The sequence below is a fragment of the Ammodytes marinus genome, assembly GCF_949987685.1.
Source record: "Ammodytes marinus genome assembly, chromosome: 13".
NCBI classification, from domain to species: Eukaryota; Metazoa; Chordata; class Actinopteri; order Uranoscopiformes; family Ammodytidae; genus Ammodytes; species Ammodytes marinus.
In genome coordinates this window covers 4,922,077-4,942,018 of record NC_137217.1, presented here as the reverse complement: position 1 = coordinate 4,942,018, position 19,942 = coordinate 4,922,077, and the positions used below count along the sequence as shown (strand labels likewise).

Here is a 19,942-nt window from a genome sequence, read left to right as displayed (position 1 = left end):
GTCAGCTGGCCGCCGATTTCTCTAGCCGGAAGTAGTGCTTTCCCCCGAATGATACAGACCCTTTCAGAGAACGGACAGCAAAACATACACTTTGTCGTTCCTCTGAACATAGAGGTCGTGGCATTAACCGTGAGTACGTGTTATATTGTTGTTGACAGAGACACGGCAACACTGCATGGTGTCTGCACATAAAGGCGAGTGTATAGCCTAACCTAGCTTGTGCTCCTATTCAAACTGCTGCTAGCCTACTCACATTTGGTCCTTTCACCAGTGACAAGCTGAACAAGCAGGCTCACACCAGTTCCATACGCGTTGTGCAGACCTGATTACAACCAGTAGGGTTCAGTAACTGACAAGGACTAGAGAGTGTTCTTTGCTACTGAATGATTCCCACCTGTGAACGCACACACAGCGAAACGAAATACCGTTTCTCCCGTCCGACAAGCAATTCTGTGTTCGAAGTGACCAGTCAGGGTGAAAGTGGCTGGAGTAGTTCAGATTATAGGTGGGTTACCATAGATAGTAACTTGAGAGAGGCTTGATGGGGTTGGTTGTCACAATGTGTCAGGGTGTCTTTGATGATTAATTTCTTCTTTGTTACAGTAAGTTGGAAACTGAGAGGGATACACATTTCAAGCTTAAGCTTCAATTTAATGTAGGAATGACTATTGAACGCTGTTTTGGTGATGAGCAATTAACAATAAGTTGTGTGTTCAGAGTTCTGATGGCTTGGGGGAAGAAGCTGTTGCACAGTCTGTCAGACGTGGCCCGGATGCTCAGAAACCTCCTCCCGGATGGTAATAGTGCAAAGAGGTGTTGTGAAGGATGGGAGGGGTCGGCTGCTATGTGTGTGGCCTTTGGGACACATGGTGCTTTGTAGATGTCATCTATGGTAGGCACAGAGACACATATGATTTTTTCCGCCGTCCTCCTAACTATCCGCTGCAAAGACTTACGGTCCAAAAGCTGTACAGTTCCCAAAGCAGGTTGTGATGCATTTTAAATACAGAATGCTCTCAGTGGTTCCTCTGTAGAACATGTTCACTTTCCTCAGTCTCCACAGACAGTGCAGGAGCTGCTGGGCTTTCCTGGTGAGTGCTGTGGTGTTGGTGGACCAGGACAGGTCGTCTGAAATGTGTACTCCCAGGAACTTAGTGCTACTGACTCTCTCAACAGCAGCACCAGTGATGGTCAGTGGGGCGTGCTCATTGCTGCTTTTCCTAAAGTCAATAACCATCTCGCTTGTCTCCACATTTAAGGAGAGATCGTTGTTAACACACCATGTGGTCAATGTCTGTACTTCCTCTCTATAGTGCGTCTCATCATTATTTGTGACGAGTCCCACAACAGGTCAAAGTCAAAGTCTTTTATTGTCAGTTCTGATATGTGCAAGGCATACATTAGAATCCAAATGGTGTTTATCTCTGGCCCACAGTGCAGTTGGAACGATAAAATAAAATAAAATTGTCAAAAAAAAGTTGTGTCATCTGCAAACGTTATGATGTGGTTGGAGCTGGATGAGGTGGTGCAGTCATGGGTCTGCAAGGTGAATGATTGTACTCAACACGGAGCTGAAGTGTATGAATAGCATTCTGACGTGAGTGTCCTTGTTATCCAGGTGTGTTGAGGGCTAGGTCCAGTCCATAGGATATGATGTCATCAGTAGACCGGTTGGCACCATTTGCAAATTGAAGGGTGGTCCAGGGTTAGGGGGGATGATGGATCTGATGTGTTATATGAGCAGTCTCTCAAGCATTTCATTAAGGTTGGTGTTAGTGCAGTGGGGGGGTAGTCATTGAGGCATGATACAGGGGACCTTTTTTGGCACGGGTATGATGGTGGCAGATTTGAGGCACTTGGGAGCAGCAGCCTGACGTAGAGATGTGTTAAAGATGTCTGTCAGGACGTCTTTCAGCTGCTCCGCACAGTCCTTGAGTATACGACCAGAGATGTTGTCTGGTCTGGTTAATCCTGGATAGGGCACTGCGAGTGTTTCTAGAACTCTGTGCTTCTGACAGGATTGTGTTGATCCTGTCAGATAGGTCAGCTGATCAGCTCCTCCTGGCAGTACCCAGCTCAAAGAGGAAGCTGAGAGGGGACAGAGCGTTTTCCATCGCTGCTCCAAAAATGGAACAATCTGCCCTTCCAAATCAGACAGGCCCCTTCAATCACAATTTTTAAAAAACACCTCAAGACCCATTTTTACTCGCTGGCTTTCGACCCAGTGTGAGACTTTTGATGTTATTTTATTGTACCTTATTTTTGTTATTTTAGATATTATTTTTTACCTTAGCTTTATTCATTTTTCTATCTATTTTTATTGTACCTTATTTTACTTATTTTTATTGTACCTTATTTTACTTATTTTTATTGTACTTTATTTGACTTATTTTTATCTATTTTTATTGTACCTTATTTTAGGCCTGTACAGCACTTTGTCTCTGCTCTGGTTTGATGAAAGCGCTTTATAAATAAAGTTGGATTGGATTGGATTGGATAACTCTGATGTGTCTTGTATATAGGCCTGCTGCAGCCATGCTGACCTGTGAAATCTGTGGCGAGGAGATGCTGCTGGAGGAAGACATGAAGACACATCTGCTCCTCAGCCACCTGGAGAACGACATGCGCTGCCCGCTCTGCTCCCTGTCCGGAGTGTCCTACGACCAGCTCTCCTTCCACATCAGCTCGGCACATCCAGAGAAGCAGCGGACGCCTCACTCCACCCCCACTCCAGGCTGCAACGCTGCTGCCACAGACACTAGTGGTGGAGCGGAGAGGGGGGAGCTCCACACAGCCTTAAAGTCGCGGTCATCCTCTCAGTCCGGTGATACAGCCGGTGAAGCCTCGGACTCAGTGCGACCCAAACGGAATAGTAGGCCTACACCAGGAAGCAGTGGACCATCTCCCGGGGAGTCTGCCAGTCAACCTGAGCACAGCAAGGCCAAACAGAAGAGGCCGTCATTAACAAGAAAAGGTGATTCAACTTTCCTTTTTTTATTGTTATGTTTTCTTTTACTATTTTGTTATTGTTATAAACATAAAACAAGAAGAAACAAAGAAAGGAGACAATACAAACATTGGAAATGTAGGTGCAAATATGAAATGCACAGGTATGGAAGGTGATGCATATAAATATATTCTGACATTAAAAATAGAATTAATTAGGAGTTATTCTTTGTGTTTGTAGCAATCCCATTTTTTCCAGTATTCCTTTTTCTTTCTCCTTTTAAAGCCGCAGAATAAACGTCAATTAATCTGTAAATAAATAATGGTTATTAAGGGTGTCATCATGGCGATATGTCTGGATTATTTCTGTCAATCCAAATATAACACGAGCAGAAAAAAAACTTTATCCGTTGTCTTTTATGTCTCCTCCTCACCAAGCGTCTTTGAGCAACAGTTTAACACCTGCTTTTCGAAACGTATTAAATAAAGACGGGATCACTACTGCAATTATTTTCAAGCTTTGTACATCACAGTGCGTGTGCTAAATAAACCTTTTTGCATCTACTCCTCCCATATTTTGCGCATTCAGGAAGAAACGCCTGATTTTTGCATATTCATTCAGGCAAACGTACTAAATGGACAGCGTGTTTTATCTGACACACAATCCTCAGTGAGCAAACCTTAGTAGATCAGCTTGAGAAAAAAATTTGTGGGTGAAATCTTTATTTATTTTTTTCTGTATTTTTCAGAAAAGCAGTTTTCTTGCCCCATGTGTGCACTGGTGTGCAGCAGCTGCTTTCTCCTGCAGGAGCACGTGGAGCTACATCTACAGGAACAGCTCTCAGCTGACGGTAACTCTCTCTGCCTCTCAGAGTTTCACCCCTTCACTCGGCATGTACAGAACACTCTGTTCAAGCCGGCCTGTCACATGTCGTCATCAGCGCACTAATGCTAATCTGACCAATTTCCTCCGTTTCACACATACCTAGCCACTCAGGAGAGAGCTTAGTGGAGATAGACGAGTGCATTGTTCCTCAGAATTAAGATGCCCGTAGGCCACATGTACTGTCTGTTAGTACATGATGTCTATTTATTCATGGCTGGTTGTTTGTTCTGGGGTTAATACCGGAGGCCATGACATCACCATCACATTTTTTTTCCTTAGCTGAAATGGCACAGAATGTGTCTCGTGGCAGCTGGTTCTCAAGGTGTATTTTGTTAGCCTCATAGCATAATTGCCTAAATCACATTTACTCTACTCTACTTTTACTCTACATTTACTCTATTCTACATCTACTCTACTCTACTTTACCCTACTCTATAACCCTTAAAATATGACTTGGGCAATTATGCTATTAGGCTGACCAAAAGTAGATGTAGAGTAGATGTAGAATAGAGTAGATGTATAATACAGCAGATGTAGAGTAAAAGTAGAGTAGAGTAAATATGATTTAGGCAATTATGCTATGAGGCTAACGATTTGTATTACTCTGCAGAAAGCTCAGAAAGCTATCATCTGCTTTTTCTTTAGCCATGCTAGCAGGCAGCGTTGGATTGCATCGTGGTGGTGTACATAAATGAGTAAAATCGTGTCAATGTCCAAATATTACTGGATCTGACTGTAAGTTTGAAGACAACTGGACTTACATGGACTTTCCCCATCTATTTTACAGGAGAGAAGAGATTTGAGTGTCCAGTATGCTCGGTCATCTGCAGTGACAGTGCCTCTCTGCAGGAACATGTGGAACTGCATTTAGAACACGGGGCAGCTGGGAACTCTGCAGGTGAGCATATATTCACACAGGTCCTTCCCTGCTATTCAATTCAGAAGATGTCCCAGATACTGTCAAATCTCTCATCCACAGCAACACATGAAGAATTCATTGCAAAAATAAACTTCTGATGCTTTCTTAAAAATGATTTAATCAAATCAAGCATGAGAGAAACTAAGACAACCTAGGCCTGGCAGTGATATGAAAAGTACAGTTGTAGGTAGGCAATTTTTCAAACAAAGTTATGCTCCTAAGAAGCTACAATATGGTACAAGGTCACTGAGACCTCACAATATCTAAGGATTTTGACCTCCAAAATCTATTCAGTACATCTTTGACATTCGACATGTGTGCAAACTTTGATGAAAACCCCTCAAAGCGTTCATGAGGCATGGGGTCACAGCCAGGGACCTTTACCTTTTGACCTATGACCTCCAAAATCTATTCAGTTCATCCTTGAGTCAGTCGACCAATTGTGCAAAATTTGGAGAAAATTCCTCAAAGCGTTCATGAGGTATTGCACTCAGACAGACAACCGGAAAACATAATAAAAAAAGTTCAAATTAAAAAAATATTTAAAATTGTGCAGAAAGTCCAAAGATAGATAATATTAATAAAATCCAATATGTTTGTATGAAATACAATAGAACTTTGTGGTAGACTTGTGATTTGTGTTGGTGATGGTGGTGATTCACTCAGAACTTTCTATTGCACATTAAAAGCTTGTATTGTCTCCTTGTCTTATGCTTGTGCTCTGGTGCACACTCAGGGAGCCCTGACTCAGACCTGAAGCTGGCCATGCAGCTGCAGCAGGAAGAGGAGGCCCGGCAGGAGAGGGAGGACTTCAAGAAGCTGCAGGTCGGACTGAATTACTAGAAAAGCAAAAGTGCCCGACTTCTAGCATTCATTTGTAGGATCACTTTCATAGTAGCCTGGTCCTACCAGACCATCATACTTCATTTCATTTGTACAGAAGGTCTGGAATCGCTCAATTGACAAACGTAAACTCACTTGAAGGTGGGTGTCTGTTGAAATTTAAAACTATTGGATCTGCCCAGTGCCACTCTGGATCTGCCAACCAATCACATAGCGTTGTATATCATGCACCAGCTTCTAAAAACTGAAACTGGCGCACGTCATTGTTCTCAGCCACTCCCTTCTGTTCGCTGATTGGTCATGTAAAAAATATATCCTGAGAAAACCCGCAAATTTACCTCGGACCCAGACTGACTACTGAGGGGAAATGAAAATAGAGCGGAAGTAGGTAGGTAGGCGGGCGGAGCCAGGCTACTTTCATAGTGGGTTGAACCCCTCTTTGATACAGTCTATCGGTGAACCGTGTGTAAAGTGTAGCTCCATCATTGTCCTGCTCTCCTGTTTAGACATGTGGGGTTCTCTGATTACAGCCACTTGTAAAAAACGTTCTAGTATTATTACTACTACTGTTTCCCCATTATGTTTCCCCATTATGAGTAACCCTATCTGTCAGTGTGACCTGGGTGGTGTGTGTGTTGTCTGCGCAGAGGCAGTTTGGCGTGGACGGCACGGGGGGCTACAGCAGACAGATGGAGAGGACCATGGAGACGGCTGTCGCTCGGGGACTCATGGCCCCCGCCGAGTTCCACTGTAAGAAGGCTGAGATGATGGAGTCTCTGGCCTCAGGGGTGGATGATGGCACAACCAGAACTCAGGGTATGTATGTGTGCACGTCCCGCAACCACCACTGTACAACACAGAGAGATCCACCAATGCCTCTGTCGGTTAAGTCGTCCCTATATTCCACTACTGTCCATCCCTGTGTCCGGCCATGTGTTGCAAACTGCATATATATATATATTTTTTTTTTAACTATTCTACATAGTGCAGCTTATCATAAAAAGTATCTATAGTTGGCATGCAGTATAGGCATACAATGCGGACATACTTTTACTTATTTATTTCATCATAACAAAAGATGTTTTAGAAAATTGACATCTCCCAAAAAAGATTAATGAGTAAAAAGAGTACCGAAAAAAAGGACATGTATTAGTAAAATCAAATGGCAGGATAGAAGCAGTCTAATCGAAACACTGAGCTCATAATGAGTTCATGTTTAGTATGTGTGTAGCTATTGCTGGAATCACACCGATCACCTATCCAGTGGTTTGTGGCTTCTGTAGTCATTCCTTCAGTTAATAGCCTTGACGTGTTTCCAGGGATGAGAATGTCAAAGAGTCCCTGGCAGTTCCTGTTTCAATTATGCCTTTACCTCACAAACCAGTCCTTCAACATTCTCTCCATTTTCACACAATGTTCTTTGAGTTAATGTCTAGCATTGTGTAGTTGTTGGGATAGGTTAATTGACCGAATGACATGTGCTCTATTAAAACTGCTTATACAAACCACTGTCAGCTCTGCAAATGATGCAACAGTTTAACAAGCGAGGCATGCAGTGGGAGAGTTGTGTGTCAATTCCTGTTGTATGACTTATTAATATATATATATATATAGATTTCCTTTTGTAAATCTTTTTATTATTTTTGTGTGTGGTGTGGGTTGGCTGGGTTTCATGCAACAAAAGTTCCCACTCTGGTGTTGGTTGCCTTAAAGGTGAAGTAAGCGATTTATTTATGTTAATATAAATGTTGAATCGCTCTTTATTCATACAGTGATCCTTCCCAAGTTTTTGATGGTTTTTATCATGTTTTATCACACTTATGGATCTGAGATGATGCTAAATAACTCGCTGCTTGTAGACCGCAGTGCATTAATGTGGTGACGAGCGAGGGGACTGCTAACTGCAGTCACTGACAGGAAGTTAGCTAAGCAGACCATTCCTCTTACTGAACCTTTAAACCCCGTAGGCCACAGGAGCACCTGCACTGTGCGATACGTACTGAGAAAAGCGGGGGGGATTTTTTTGTGAACTCACAGATGTCCACTTTCTTCCTAGAATGGTCCGAATGGTGTTTTGTCCAGTCCTTCCCCTACAGCTGAAGTCACAAATGGTACTTGTAGCTACTGACTGTACATGCAACGGGAGGTACATCTCTCTCTAATTACTATGCTCATTCGGTTTCAGTTATCTTAACATTCTCCCAACGCAAAAAACATCTTAGCACTTCATTTAGTTTAAAAAAGAACAAGCCAAAACAATTGGGAGATCTGTGTTTTTTTTTTAGTTTTAGTTTTTTTTCTGTCTTATAAGACAAATAAATAATAATGTTTGAGTTGGGTTTGGACAAACAGTGATCTGCCAGCCCCTGTTTATGACAGCTATCTCGACCGCTGTCTCCACAATGATTTATTGACATGCAAACATTTCTGCCGGTTGAACCTTTCCTATTGGTCAGAGAGAGTCCGACCTGATGGCTTGATGTGTGTCAAGCCATCAGCCATGGCGTTCAGTTACACTGGAGCTGGAATGTGCTGAATTTAACCTGTGTCAAATGCTCTCCTGTTAACCCCTCTTGTCTAGGCGTGCTCAGAGCGTTGTATGAATACTACCAGACTGAATGCAGAGACTGTGCCCACGTGTGGTTGAGTGTCGACACCGACCACTACTGCTCATCAGCGGGGGACAAAGGCTGGGGCTGTGGGTACAGGAACTTCCAGATGCTTCTCTCCTCTCTGCACAGAATAGAGACATACGCTCCATCCCTACAAGGTACACAGTCACACTGCTTCAAAATGCTTCCTTGACAACTCTATATTTCTTTTTTGTAAGTCTGAGGTTTTTTGTGAATGTTCCATGTGGATATTCAAAGAAAACTAGTAACACTTTACAATAAGGGTACATTAATTAACTGTTAGTTAATGCATAGTAAATGTACACTAAATGCATATCAGAGGTGGGACCAAGTCATTGTTTAGCAAGTCACAAGGCAGTCTCAAGTCTTTGCCCTCAAGTCCCGAGTCAAGTCTCGAGTCAAGTCCCAAGTCCTGCAGTTTGAGCTTCGAGTCATTTCGAGTCCTTTTAACCAAAAAGTAATACTATATTTACCCACACCATGAACGCTTTTAAAATCTATATTTATTTATTAAAACAAGTGCAATTGAAATTGTGGAAAAAAAATTGTACGGACATTGCACTTCCCAATTGCACTAGCCTATTTACCAGTGATTTTTAACATTTAACTCATATTTAGCACATACAGGCACAGACACTCACACATAGACTACATGTAGAAAAGCCCCCAAAGTTTATAGGTAACAGTGTTGTTATTTCTTATAGTGTGTTAAGATGTGTTTTGTTCAGTGTGGATGACATTATAGCTGTCAGTTAGTGGCCGTGACGTCAGTCGGCCGGAGAGTCTGTTTAGTAAGTTTCCTTTTCTTCTCTCTCTCGGTCAGGTGTGTGAGCGACGTGCATGTTGCTGCAGTAGTCGATCATTCCACAGTTGAAACGTGTTTATTTGAGTTTATGTGAATCACCCGTGTGTGAGTACATGCAGTCCCGATCGCTGTTATAAGTTACAGTTTATGCATGTTATTAACGGCCGCGACTCGCCGGTCGCTACAGCTGTTCTAACGTCTCCTCACGAGCGGAATGTAAGCTTTTGTTCTTTTCCCGCGATCTATATGCTGCTGTTTCTGTGAAAGAAGGAAAATAAAGAGCAGATAAACCATACTCCTCCTCTCCTAGTCTCATGCTTATAGTCTGACGTTTTTGGCCTTAAGTGGTGTTCTGGCCGACACCTCTGAAGTGAAACCAGTGATAAGCAGATCAGCGCGGTACCGGTACATCCACCAGTTTCCTCCGCTACACTACATGATGAAAGATACAGAGCGGTAGGCCTACTTAAAAATATAGCCTACTTTTTAATCTTTGGGTTTGGGGGAAAGTAGCAAGTCTTATCAAGTCAAAATGCTCAAGTCCAAGTCAAGTCACGAGTCATTAATGTTAAAGTCCAAGTCGAGTTGCAAGTCTCTTAACATTTAGTCAAGTCGAGTCTCAAGTCATCAAATTCATGACTCGAGTCTAAGTCATGTGACTCGAGTCCACACCTCTGATGCATACTGAACATTAACTCATCATTAACTAACCGTTAATAAATGCTTATGTGATGTTTAATAAGCATTAAAGGTGCTGTAAGCGGAATGGTTCTTTTAGCTAACTTTCTGTCAGTGACTGCAGTTAGCAGTCCCCTCGCTCGTCCCTATGTCACCACATTAATGCACTGCGATCTTCAAGCAGCGAGTTATCTAGCATCATCTCAGATCCTTAAGTGTGATAAAACATGATTAAAAACCATCAAAACAGACATTGGGAAGGATTATTACCTGCTCCGCCATTGCAGGCGCATAAACATTCACCCATCTGTTGCTCTGGCGTGCAGCGGCAGTGAGACCATGAGTGATTAATAGCATTAACTAAGCATTAATGCACAGTAACTTAATATCCCCTTATAGTAAAGTGTTACCAGGAAACTAGTTGTATTATTGACTGTTTATCGGTATTCATAATTGTATGTGATTATTTATATCATGATCATAGAAAGAACACTGAGATGAGTTGGCAGCTGTCCGTGAAAGTTACATATCAACATTCTTTCAATTCTTCAAATGACAGCCGCTGATTACATGATTAGGAAGATAATAGTCTGCTTTGTGTCACACAGACAGAGTATCAGCATAGGAAAGCCACAAATATGATGAATCATAACATACAGTAAATGGTGTGTAAGTATCCTGACATGACTTCGCGCTTTCAGCTCAGCTAAAAAATGCAGAGGAGATGCTCATCATAACTGGCAGAGTATTGGTACAGAAATCTAAATACCGTTTATACACTTCAAATATTCCAAAACCAACAGAAGAATGAGTACAAATATGCACCGAAAACATTGTGACTAACGGTTCAGGAATTATGTGTCAGGATATTTGAGCTGCTGTATTCATATTGCAGCTCTCCGTGTAGCAGACCATGTGTTAACACAAGGAAGCAGTGAGTGTGATTGTCTCTAACACAACCCGCCTATAATGGATGATAATGGATTCCTTCTGGACCCAGTAATATGAGCTTGTTGCAGGTTTACATAACCTCCCATCATTATGAATTATATTGTTTATCCTGACCTGCTTTTACATTATAAAAAGCGCTACATCTGTCAGTGAATAGCAAATAGCACGTGCATGTACTTTGTCCAGGAAAGTGTATTTAAATGAAGTGTTCTCAGAAGAGTGCTGTGAAGGGGGCACTCGTGGTGTAGTGGTTAGAGCGCCTCCCCAATAGAGGCTCAGTCCTCAATAGCAGCATCATTGCCTCATTTCACCACTGTCTCTGCAAAACTCTCTGACAAAAGCAAACAAATTACTAAAAATTATCTTTAAAAAAAAGAAGAGTGCTGTGGCATGTCCATGTTGTTGAATTTGGTTTGGTTTAAGTTTTGGCAACAGAAAACTGAATATTTTTTTCCTGAAACTGGGCATGTGGCTATACAGTATGAACACAGCTAGTTTTCAAAGCTGTCCAGTAGTTAAGTAAGCTCTGGGTGTGTCCAATGGCAAGCAATGCTGTTTTACTAGAAGTACATTACATCCTGTACTTGTTCTGCATTCTGGTCTGATGACACTATTGTGGTTGCAGAGGATTAGAATCTCGCCCTGTTCTTAGTGTTGTTGACAGTGGCTGCAAAATTGACAAGCAAGATGTGTCACTTTGACTATTGTTACACCGTCTACTGTCAAGTTCCACTGTAGCCGTACTGAAACTATCACATCCGACCAGTTAGCCATGGATAGAAACACTCCAGAAAGAAAACGCTTTGTCCAAAGGGGGCGCTAGAATTAACGGAATGTTCCTCGTAGCCACTTGAAACAGACAGGATATACTGAGAAGAAAGTTAGTGAAGATGATATATAACTAGTTTTATAAATACTTTTAAAAGAATGAGTGAAACAATAAAAAATGTTGAGGTTTTGTGTTTTTGTTCCGCCTAGGTCTTTACCTGGACATGTTGTTTCAGCTCTTTACTTGACAATGTCCTTCTCCCTCCATCAGGGAAGGCAGTGCCCAGTATCCCTCGGGTGCAGGGTATGATCGAGGAGGCCTGGAGACAAGGGGTGGACTCACAGGGCGCATCCCACTTCAACCAGCAGCTGCAGGGAACACGGGCCTGGATCGGAGCCACCGAGATATACAGCGTGCTCACCTCTCTTGGAATTCAGTAAGCAAAAGACGCTCTGTAGTGTGCTGCTAGAACACACATCCTCAGGCGCTCGCCATGTAACAAAAACCATGCGGTCGAATCCCCATACTATTTAGTATGCCAGAAAAAGATTTAGGATGTCCTAATGTCAATTGCAGTATGCCAAAAAAAACTTCCTTATCTGATTTTTTTTCTCTCCTGTGGCCCTAAAACTCTTCTGTACTTTACTATGTAGTGTAGTATAAAGTATGTGATTTGGAATGCAGGGTAAGTATGGCACAAAGAACAGCAATTTGCACCAGGTTTAGTTTGTTATAATAGCTATGAAAAAAAAATATTACAACTTAAAGCAACACTGTCCCTGAATATTAAAGCGGTAGAGGAATGCTGGCAGACAATTACTAATGTCTTAATTCCTTAAAGGAATACATTTATTGTAGAGCTGGATGATTCTCAGTGCCTACTATGATTATTATTTCTAACATGACAGCTGCACATTGTAGAACCTTAAATTCAATATTTCAACACTAAACACAAGCACTGCCTTTAGGGCTGACACTCAGTGCGTTTCCATGGCACAACTAGATTAGATTATCACATATATCGAACTAGACACTCGAACGGACCGTGTCACTTGTCTGAGTTTACATGGCCTTTCAGATATCGGATAAATGTCCAATGCATGGCTGTCTCCACTATGCTAGGTGGCGCTGTAGCCCTTTCAACCATGCTTTCAACAAGTGTTGAAAGAGCCACGTCCGGTTCTCTTCCGTCAATAACCCATGGTGTAGCCTATCACGCGCAGGCACACAAGCACAGAACGAGAAGTCCGATAAGCGATGTCCGATCCCTGTATACATGCAGAGAGAATGCCGACAACGAACGACTTATCTAGGTGTTCTTATCCGACATCTCTTGTCCGTTATTGTGCCGATTTGTGTGCGAAGTAGATCGGATAAAGGTGTTTACATGCAGTTTAAAAGTCCTGTTGAAGTCTTATTCGTTTAGTTACCCGATTATGAGTCTGCATGTAAACGCACTGAGTGTCCCATAACATAGGTCAGTGGAAATGGCTTTTGGTATTGGCCACCTCAAAGTGAATTAACTTTAAATGATTAAGTTCGATATGTGATAAATCTACTGCACCTTTGAGCCTAGGGAATCTGAATGAATGATACTGATTCCATATCAACGTCATACTGCCTCATTATATAGTCAACTATTAATCTATTCTCTCAGTGAAGCTAAACAACGGACACAACATGGGCGCTTCGTTTTACAGTTGTTTTCATGGTTACAACTTTAGGCTACTAACCAACTTAAGTAGTGGTGTACTGATATGGGTTTTTTTATGGTCGATAACGATATGTAGAGAGCAGGTAATACATTTGATAAATACAACCTTCTAATAATGACAACAAATAAGAAACAAAACTAAACTTGAATGAAAATGACACAGAAAAATATTTGAGAATACAAAAGGGGCATTGTCGATCTCACTTGTCCTTCCCTGGTTTCCCTGGCTCTGTAAAATATTACCATTAGGGACCGCTGGATTTCTGTCCAGCCGTCAGTAATCTTTGAAATAGAAAAAATACAAGTCAAATATTTGCGTTAATACATTTTGTTTTTAAAGCTAACATTGCACGTTGCCACATTTTAGCTGCGAGATTTAATCTTCGAGAAGCTGGACTGGTGATGGTATTAGTTAAATGTAACACTGATTAAGGTTTGTTGTTCTGCGGTGTCTTTTCAGCGCCCGCATCATGGACTTCCACCGTCCGACGGGCCCAGGTGACACCCACCTCCGGCTCTTTGACTGGGTCAAGCAGTACTACTGTCAGGCCAGCAGGAGCAGCAGACTGCCCCCCAGACTTATCCAAACCTCCCTGCCCCCACTATACCTGCAGCACCAAGGTACACAGCGATCACCTGCCAAAAAATAATCCCTGCGTTCCGAATCGCATACTTTCTACTATTTAGTATGTTAGAAAAAATATTTAGGATTTCCCGATTCTTGTGGCGAGATTTAGGATGGTTAGTCCTGATGTCTACTACATCCGGCCAAGATTTTTTGTGTTGAAAACAGCATCCTATTTGGGCGATTCTGACCCATAATCCAGTGCGCACGTGAAGTGACGTCACATCGACGGGAGCCTCCATATGAAAACAAACAGGGATGCGACGGCGCGATGTTATGATGAAATAAATAAGTAAAAGTTTGTCCCAATTGTGGCATACTGCATCCTAACTAGATTGTTTTTATCGTCAGATCTATAATGTAGAATGGAAAAAAGAAAGAGTATGTGATTCGGAACACAGGGAAAGAGAAACTAGAAAACTACAAATATTAAAAATATTGGAAAAATACTGTATGTAAAATGTACATTTTTGTTTAATTGAAATAGCTGCACAATGTTTCAAATATAGTAGATGGATGTGCAAATGTTCACTGTTTGCACTGTGCAGAGGGTATAGTCAGTGAAATATGTGTAATGTATTAAGTCAGCTGTGGACACTTGGTAAACTGGTATTCTAACCCTGCGTTCCAAATCCCATACTCTTTCTTTTCACTACACTACATACTAAAGTACAGAAGAGTTTTAGGACCATGGGAGAGAGAAAGAAAGAAATTTTTTTTATTATGTCAACTAGAAATGTCAAGAATAAAGACGAATACTCCAAAATGCTATTGGAGTTAGTGGGGCATTTATGTATTTTCAGCATACTACAATTGACGTGCATGTATTGGGACATCCTAAATCTTTTTCTGGCATCCTAAATAGTAGGGAAGTATGGGTATTGGAACTCAGGGTATGTCAAGTATTTCATTATCAAAACACTAATGTGAAAGAGATGCATCCAGCTGTTAACTGTCCTCCTCCTGCAGCCTTCTCCACTGCCCTCTCACTCTTACCTTTAGTGGCGGACTCGGCGATTCTGGAGAATGCTTGTTGTCAAAATCACCTTTTGTATGTAAACAAAAGGGCCTACTGTAGCTAGCAACATACCCATTTACAGAGCCTAAGCTGTGTATTAACACTGGCTTTTTTATTTCCAGCGCACACACAGTACCGTATTTTCCGCACTATAAGCCGCACTGGACTATAAGCCGCAGGTGTTATAATGTTTAATTACCATATGTAAGAGTTTGTGCACAGAGGGGATTGTCGGGAAAGAGATGGCTGCTTGAGGAATCTCCCATTTATTAACATTTCAACAAACAAGTTGCATATTTGCATAACGTTTTCAAGTGTTACCATTTAGTGCAATAGTAGCTACTCGGGATGGGCACGAGTGTTTTCGCTACTCGTGTGATCGCTTGCATTCCTCGAGGATCAATCGATTCCTCGTTAAACTTTTTTCTATTTTTAGAACGCATCTGTCTGCAGAACAACGGTTGACCGCAATAAAGCGCTCAATGCTTATTGTCAAACAGTCACAGTTGGCATATGATATTAAGGATTTTTTTCCAAAAGTTTAAAACATTTTCCTCACTGAAAGTAGGCTAATTAAATAGACGGGCCACAATTTAAACCGAAAAATAGCCTAGGTCACCCATTTAAAAAAAGAAGTGCAGCAAATAATATAAAATGGTTGTCCTACAATTTAAATACATATAAATAACTCACCAAAGCAGATAGTTGTATATCCAACCGCGTAATGCTCACTCCGTGTCCGTGAATAATTACCGCGACTAATTCCTCATTAACGGAACGTTACACCGGTCGGTTTTTGAATCTTATCCCCATATTCCCTATTGAAGGCTTCTTAACTGTTGTTGGCTCGGAGCGAATGTGCCTGAAGTAAGCCTTGCTTCTTCTTTACTTTTCTTTCCAAGCGGAGAGCACCTTGCATGCTCACCTGGAATCTACTCATTACTAACTGAGAGTAACAGTTGTCATCTCCCCTTTTTATAAACGTAACTTTATCATCTGCTTTGAAATAATTGGACAGTTATATTCCTGAAAATGTTCTGGAGAAAGGAGAGACCGTGTTCAGCTCCGCGGTGCTGTGGAGAACACAGGCTGCGCTGCGGTGGCACGGAGGTGGCAGTTATTTGCAGTTGCTTTTTGACACAACGCTCAGTTTATTGCACTTGCATCAAAATATTTAATAACGTGCCGTTTTGTACACGTATATAACATTTTAAAATAGGGGCGGCCCGCCGGCCAAAAGGCTACAGACACTAAAAAATTAAATAAAAAAAGATTTTCCTCATCCACCAATCGAGTTCATTTGAAACGAGGAGTACTCGATTACTAACGCCCATCCCTAGTAGCTACAGAACATATACTGTGCTGTGTAATAACAGGGTCGAAAAATGGGGAAAAAGTTGCGGCTTATAGTCCGAAAATTACGGTACTTACAGATCGCAACCGTGAAGGGATATTCTCTGATTTTGACAAAAAGGGTTTTTGACAACAAGCTTTCTCCAGAATCACTGATTTCACCTTTAAATATGCTATGTTAAAATACTTTAGTGACAGTTGTTCTAGTTGATGGTGTTTTTAAGAAGCAAGTATACTTTTGCTGGTAAGAATGCGCTGCTCTCAGACCCACAATCTATGAGCCTGGTTCAGACACACACAAGCTGCACCTTTACATTAGCAAGGAGAAGCTTCTCGATGTGTTAAAGTAACCCTAGGGCTTTCCCCCCAGGCTCCGCAGCAGACCCGGGTTTGAATCCCGCCTGGGTCAGTTCTCTGCATGTCCTCTCTTCTTTGCCCCATTTCAACTCTGTCTCTCTAAACTATCTAATAAAGCAAAAATGCCCAAAAAATAATCTTAAAAAACCTTGTCCTTAATGCTGCTCCACTCACAGACTCATTGGAACTTTGAAAAGGGTTGACTCAGATGGGATGGGAAAAGGCCCAAACATCTTTGAATTGTGCAAGAGCATCTCTCTCTCGGAGGTTTTTAGTATTCCCCCGGAGCGCCACTAAGCACCTGCTGAACCCCCAGACTTCTTTGTCTGTTTCCCCTATTAGGAGCCAGGCCTAGGTCTTCTGCCAGCAGCCTCCCTATAGTGCTCCTGAGGGTCCAGCTAAGTTGAAGTGTTTTTTTTTCAGCTCTCAACAGTTGTCTTTTACTCTTTAGGACGATTTCTTCATTCAGTGTAGTGGCAGGGTCCTCTTGCACTCCAGAATCTTTGTCTAGGGTTCATAACACTCTTTTTACCATCCCTAATATAGACACATCTTCCATAAGGTAATTGGTCAAATTCTGACCAAGGTACTTCCCCCATTTCCTAGCTTTCATGTTATTGCCCTTTTTTGGTACACAATAAGTGGTTACATTTCCCCTGCACACTACATCACAGACACACTCTACGGTAATTACGCTGTTAAGCCTCCACTTCCCCTAATTCTTGTTTATGTCTTGGTGTTGCTTTATCCCTCGAAGGCTGCCTGTTACTTCTGATATGATGGCAGCTCAGTCTGATAATCAATCTCCATTACCTGTAATACATTGAGTGTGACTCCCTGAGAAAACACCACCCTCTCTCTTTCTCTCCACCTGTTTGAAAACCTGTGGTCAAAAACAGATCAGATGTGGTCAGAAATATCTCCCTTTTGTGACTGGGATTTTTGGTAGGTAGGGTTTGAGGGACAGACTCTTAAACAGAGCATTTCAGACAGAGGATGAGAAGAGAATATTCAGAAATGGTACTGTATGGAATATAAAAAAAAAATTAACACTACACCAAATAACTATTTTGAACCTAAAAATTGGCATAATATGTGGCCTTTAATTTCTTGTCCTCGAACTTTTGATTAAAATGCACATGTACTTTGCGCAGTTCTCACAAAATGGTAGATGTTCAAAACTGTCTGTGAGGTTGACTGTGACTTCTAATCAATGTTGACTTGAAAGTTTAGCATGTTGTGTTGCTGTTCAGTTTTGAGACCTGGTAAAACAGCAGTTGACATAATCCCATACCCCCCACCCCCCTCCCCTGTCATGCCCTGTGTGCTCCTGCAGGACACAGCCGTTCCATAGTGGGCCTGGAGCAGAAGAAGAATGGCAGCCTGTGCCTCCTGCTGCTGGACCCGGGCTCTGCAGCCTCACTCACCAGGAGGCTACTGAGCCGGGACACGGTCTCCACCGCCGTGCGACACATCAGGAAGTTCCCCAGCGCTCTGAAGCACAAACAGTACCAGGTGGTGGCCGTGCAGGGACTGCTATCTGAGGAAGAGAAACAGGTCAGCTTCCCATTGTTCCACTTCAAGTTCTTTATTTGTCAAATGCCTAGCATGCGTGTATAACTTATTTAAAATCTCAGTTAAAAAACTCACTCGTTTTACCTACAGTCAAAACCAAAATTGTTAATTTTATTTGTACATCGTCTTATTATCTTTTGGGAGAAGCCTGTGTCATATCCAAGCCCCAACCTCAGCGATTTTTACAAGGAAGTGACCACAACTGTAGTAACCCGGAAGTGCCACTGGGGGCTGGATGCAGAAGACAGCCATTTCTCATTGACTCCAATGTTAAACATGCCGTTTTCACAGCATTATTAAACCTATCTCAGGCCTGGATTAAAAAAAACATTCTAGTCTGTATGTTTAGGTCATATCTCCATAACAACACTGAGGGGGGTGAATTTATTTGGACCACGCTAGGTTTTTATTCTTTTGGAGGTTAAAATGTATTGCCGCGATCTCTTGAGTGACAGCTCTCCGCCCGTTGTCCCTCACTTTGCCTCGGAGGTATACGTCAGCTATCTCCCTCCCCCCGACGTGAGGCGGAGTAAAAATCTCACAAAATGGCGACGTGCACAAACCAGGATTATTGGATGCCGTGTGAATAACTGAGGTCAGCCATATTATTTACTATCTATGGTCATATCCAATCAAGAAAAAGCTTGCTGGTTTCATAAAAGTAACTGTAAGTCAAAATATGCAAGGGGTATGAATCATTTCGGTTTTGACTGTATATGTTGTGTCTTTACGTTATGAACTTTGTCCTGGTTATAAGAGCTTTGTAACTTTGTTTTGAAAGATACTATACAAATAAAGGTTATAAAATGTATGGTAGTATGTGTATACTGAACTGAATGAGTATTCAGGATACACATACTGATTCAGCTCTGGGCTTGTTTGAACGATTAAGAATTCAAATGTTGATGAAGTGTGCTGTACGAGTGAGTATACTTTGTTTGTTTTTACAGACGAGCATCTTGAACTCCAGGACGTTACGCGCTGAAAGGATTCCATGAACAGGAATGCACTTCCTTATCTCTTCTGTTGGTTTTTACTGTGAACACACTTTGAATTTTTTACTTTAGGAGTTATTTTAATTTGCAAAGAAATGTAATATTTTTTTAAATAAAGATTTGAATACAATATCTGCTTCTCTTTGCTTTCCAGTTATTTTGCCGTTATTAGTTAATTTGTGAGAGGAAATGGAGCCATATGACTGGCAGAAAAAACACTGCTCATCTGAAATATACACAGTGAGGTTAATTGAAAGCCAATCCCTACAATATGAGCTAAAATATGTAGAAAGTTAGTAAAACCACAAATATTTGATTGCGTAAGTGAATTACTCCCTTGTCTTTGACACACCTAAATCAGCCAGTAGCCATCTGTTTTTACATTTCATCTGTGTGAAACCAAGGTGTGATCATGAGGTTGTTATTGTAAATATAGCAGAAGCAAGTCAATTGTAGTATGCTGAAAATACATAAATGCCACACTAACTCCATTAGCGTTTTGCAGTATTCTCTTTATTCTTGACATTTCTCGACAAAAAACTTCCATATCTGATTTTTTTCTCTCTCCTGTGGCCCTTAAACTCTTCTGTACTTTAGTATGTAGTGTAGTAAAAAGAAAAAGTTTGTGATTTGGAACGCAGGGAATTTATTTTATGTAAAATTATTTATTACTGATTTATTTTTTTATGCATTTAAGTAGGGAAGTTAATTCATTTGAAAATTGCAGTAAGATGATGTAGTTTCCACCGTCTTCCTGGGCTGTGTCATTTGCTGATGAAGATAATGGATGGTGGAAAAAAATTGCAAGTGGCATTGAGTAAAGATTATTTTCGTCAATATTTTTGTTTGAGAAGTTGGTTTTTACATGTTATCTG

At 41.5% G+C, this 19,942-nt stretch overlaps 1 protein-coding gene across 2 annotated transcripts; it reads left to right on the top strand.

Moving 5' to 3' along the window:
• Positions 1–12: 12 nt before the first annotated feature.
• On the top strand, positions 13–19,142 carry zufsp (zinc finger containing ubiquitin peptidase 1). Of its 2 annotated transcripts, none has more exons than XM_080038801.1 (11): positions 13–129; positions 2,523–2,974; positions 3,696–3,797; positions 4,620–4,730; positions 5,488–5,576; positions 6,242–6,410; positions 8,176–8,364; positions 11,701–11,866; positions 13,605–13,765; positions 17,834–18,054; positions 19,023–19,142. In XM_080038801.1, exons 2-11 carry the CDS (start codon positions 2,536–2,538, stop codon positions 19,068–19,070), a joined length of 1,695 nt encoding a protein of 564 aa, XP_079894927.1. In that variant the 5' UTR covers positions 13–129; positions 2,523–2,535; the 3' UTR covers positions 19,071–19,142. The 2 variants fall into 2 exon arrangements, with proteins under 2 accessions (XP_079894927.1, XP_079894928.1); XM_080038802.1 differs by having other exon boundaries at positions 40–133.
• The last annotated feature ends 800 nt before the right edge of the window (positions 19,143–19,942 follow it).

Bases quoted from the DNA above. Each gene is read 5' to 3' on its own strand.
- zufsp (XM_080038801.1), top strand. From the start codon at position 2,536: ATGCTGACCTGTGAAATCTGTGGCGAGGAGATGCTGCTGGAGGAAGAC. The intron at 6,411-8,175 runs GTATGTATGTGT...CCTCTTGTCTAG, and splicing joins TGGCACAACCAGAACTCAGG to GCGTGCTCAGAGCGTTGTAT. The intron at 11,867-13,604 runs GTAAGCAAAAGA...GTGTCTTTTCAG, and splicing joins CTCACCTCTCTTGGAATTCA to CGCCCGCATCATGGACTTCC.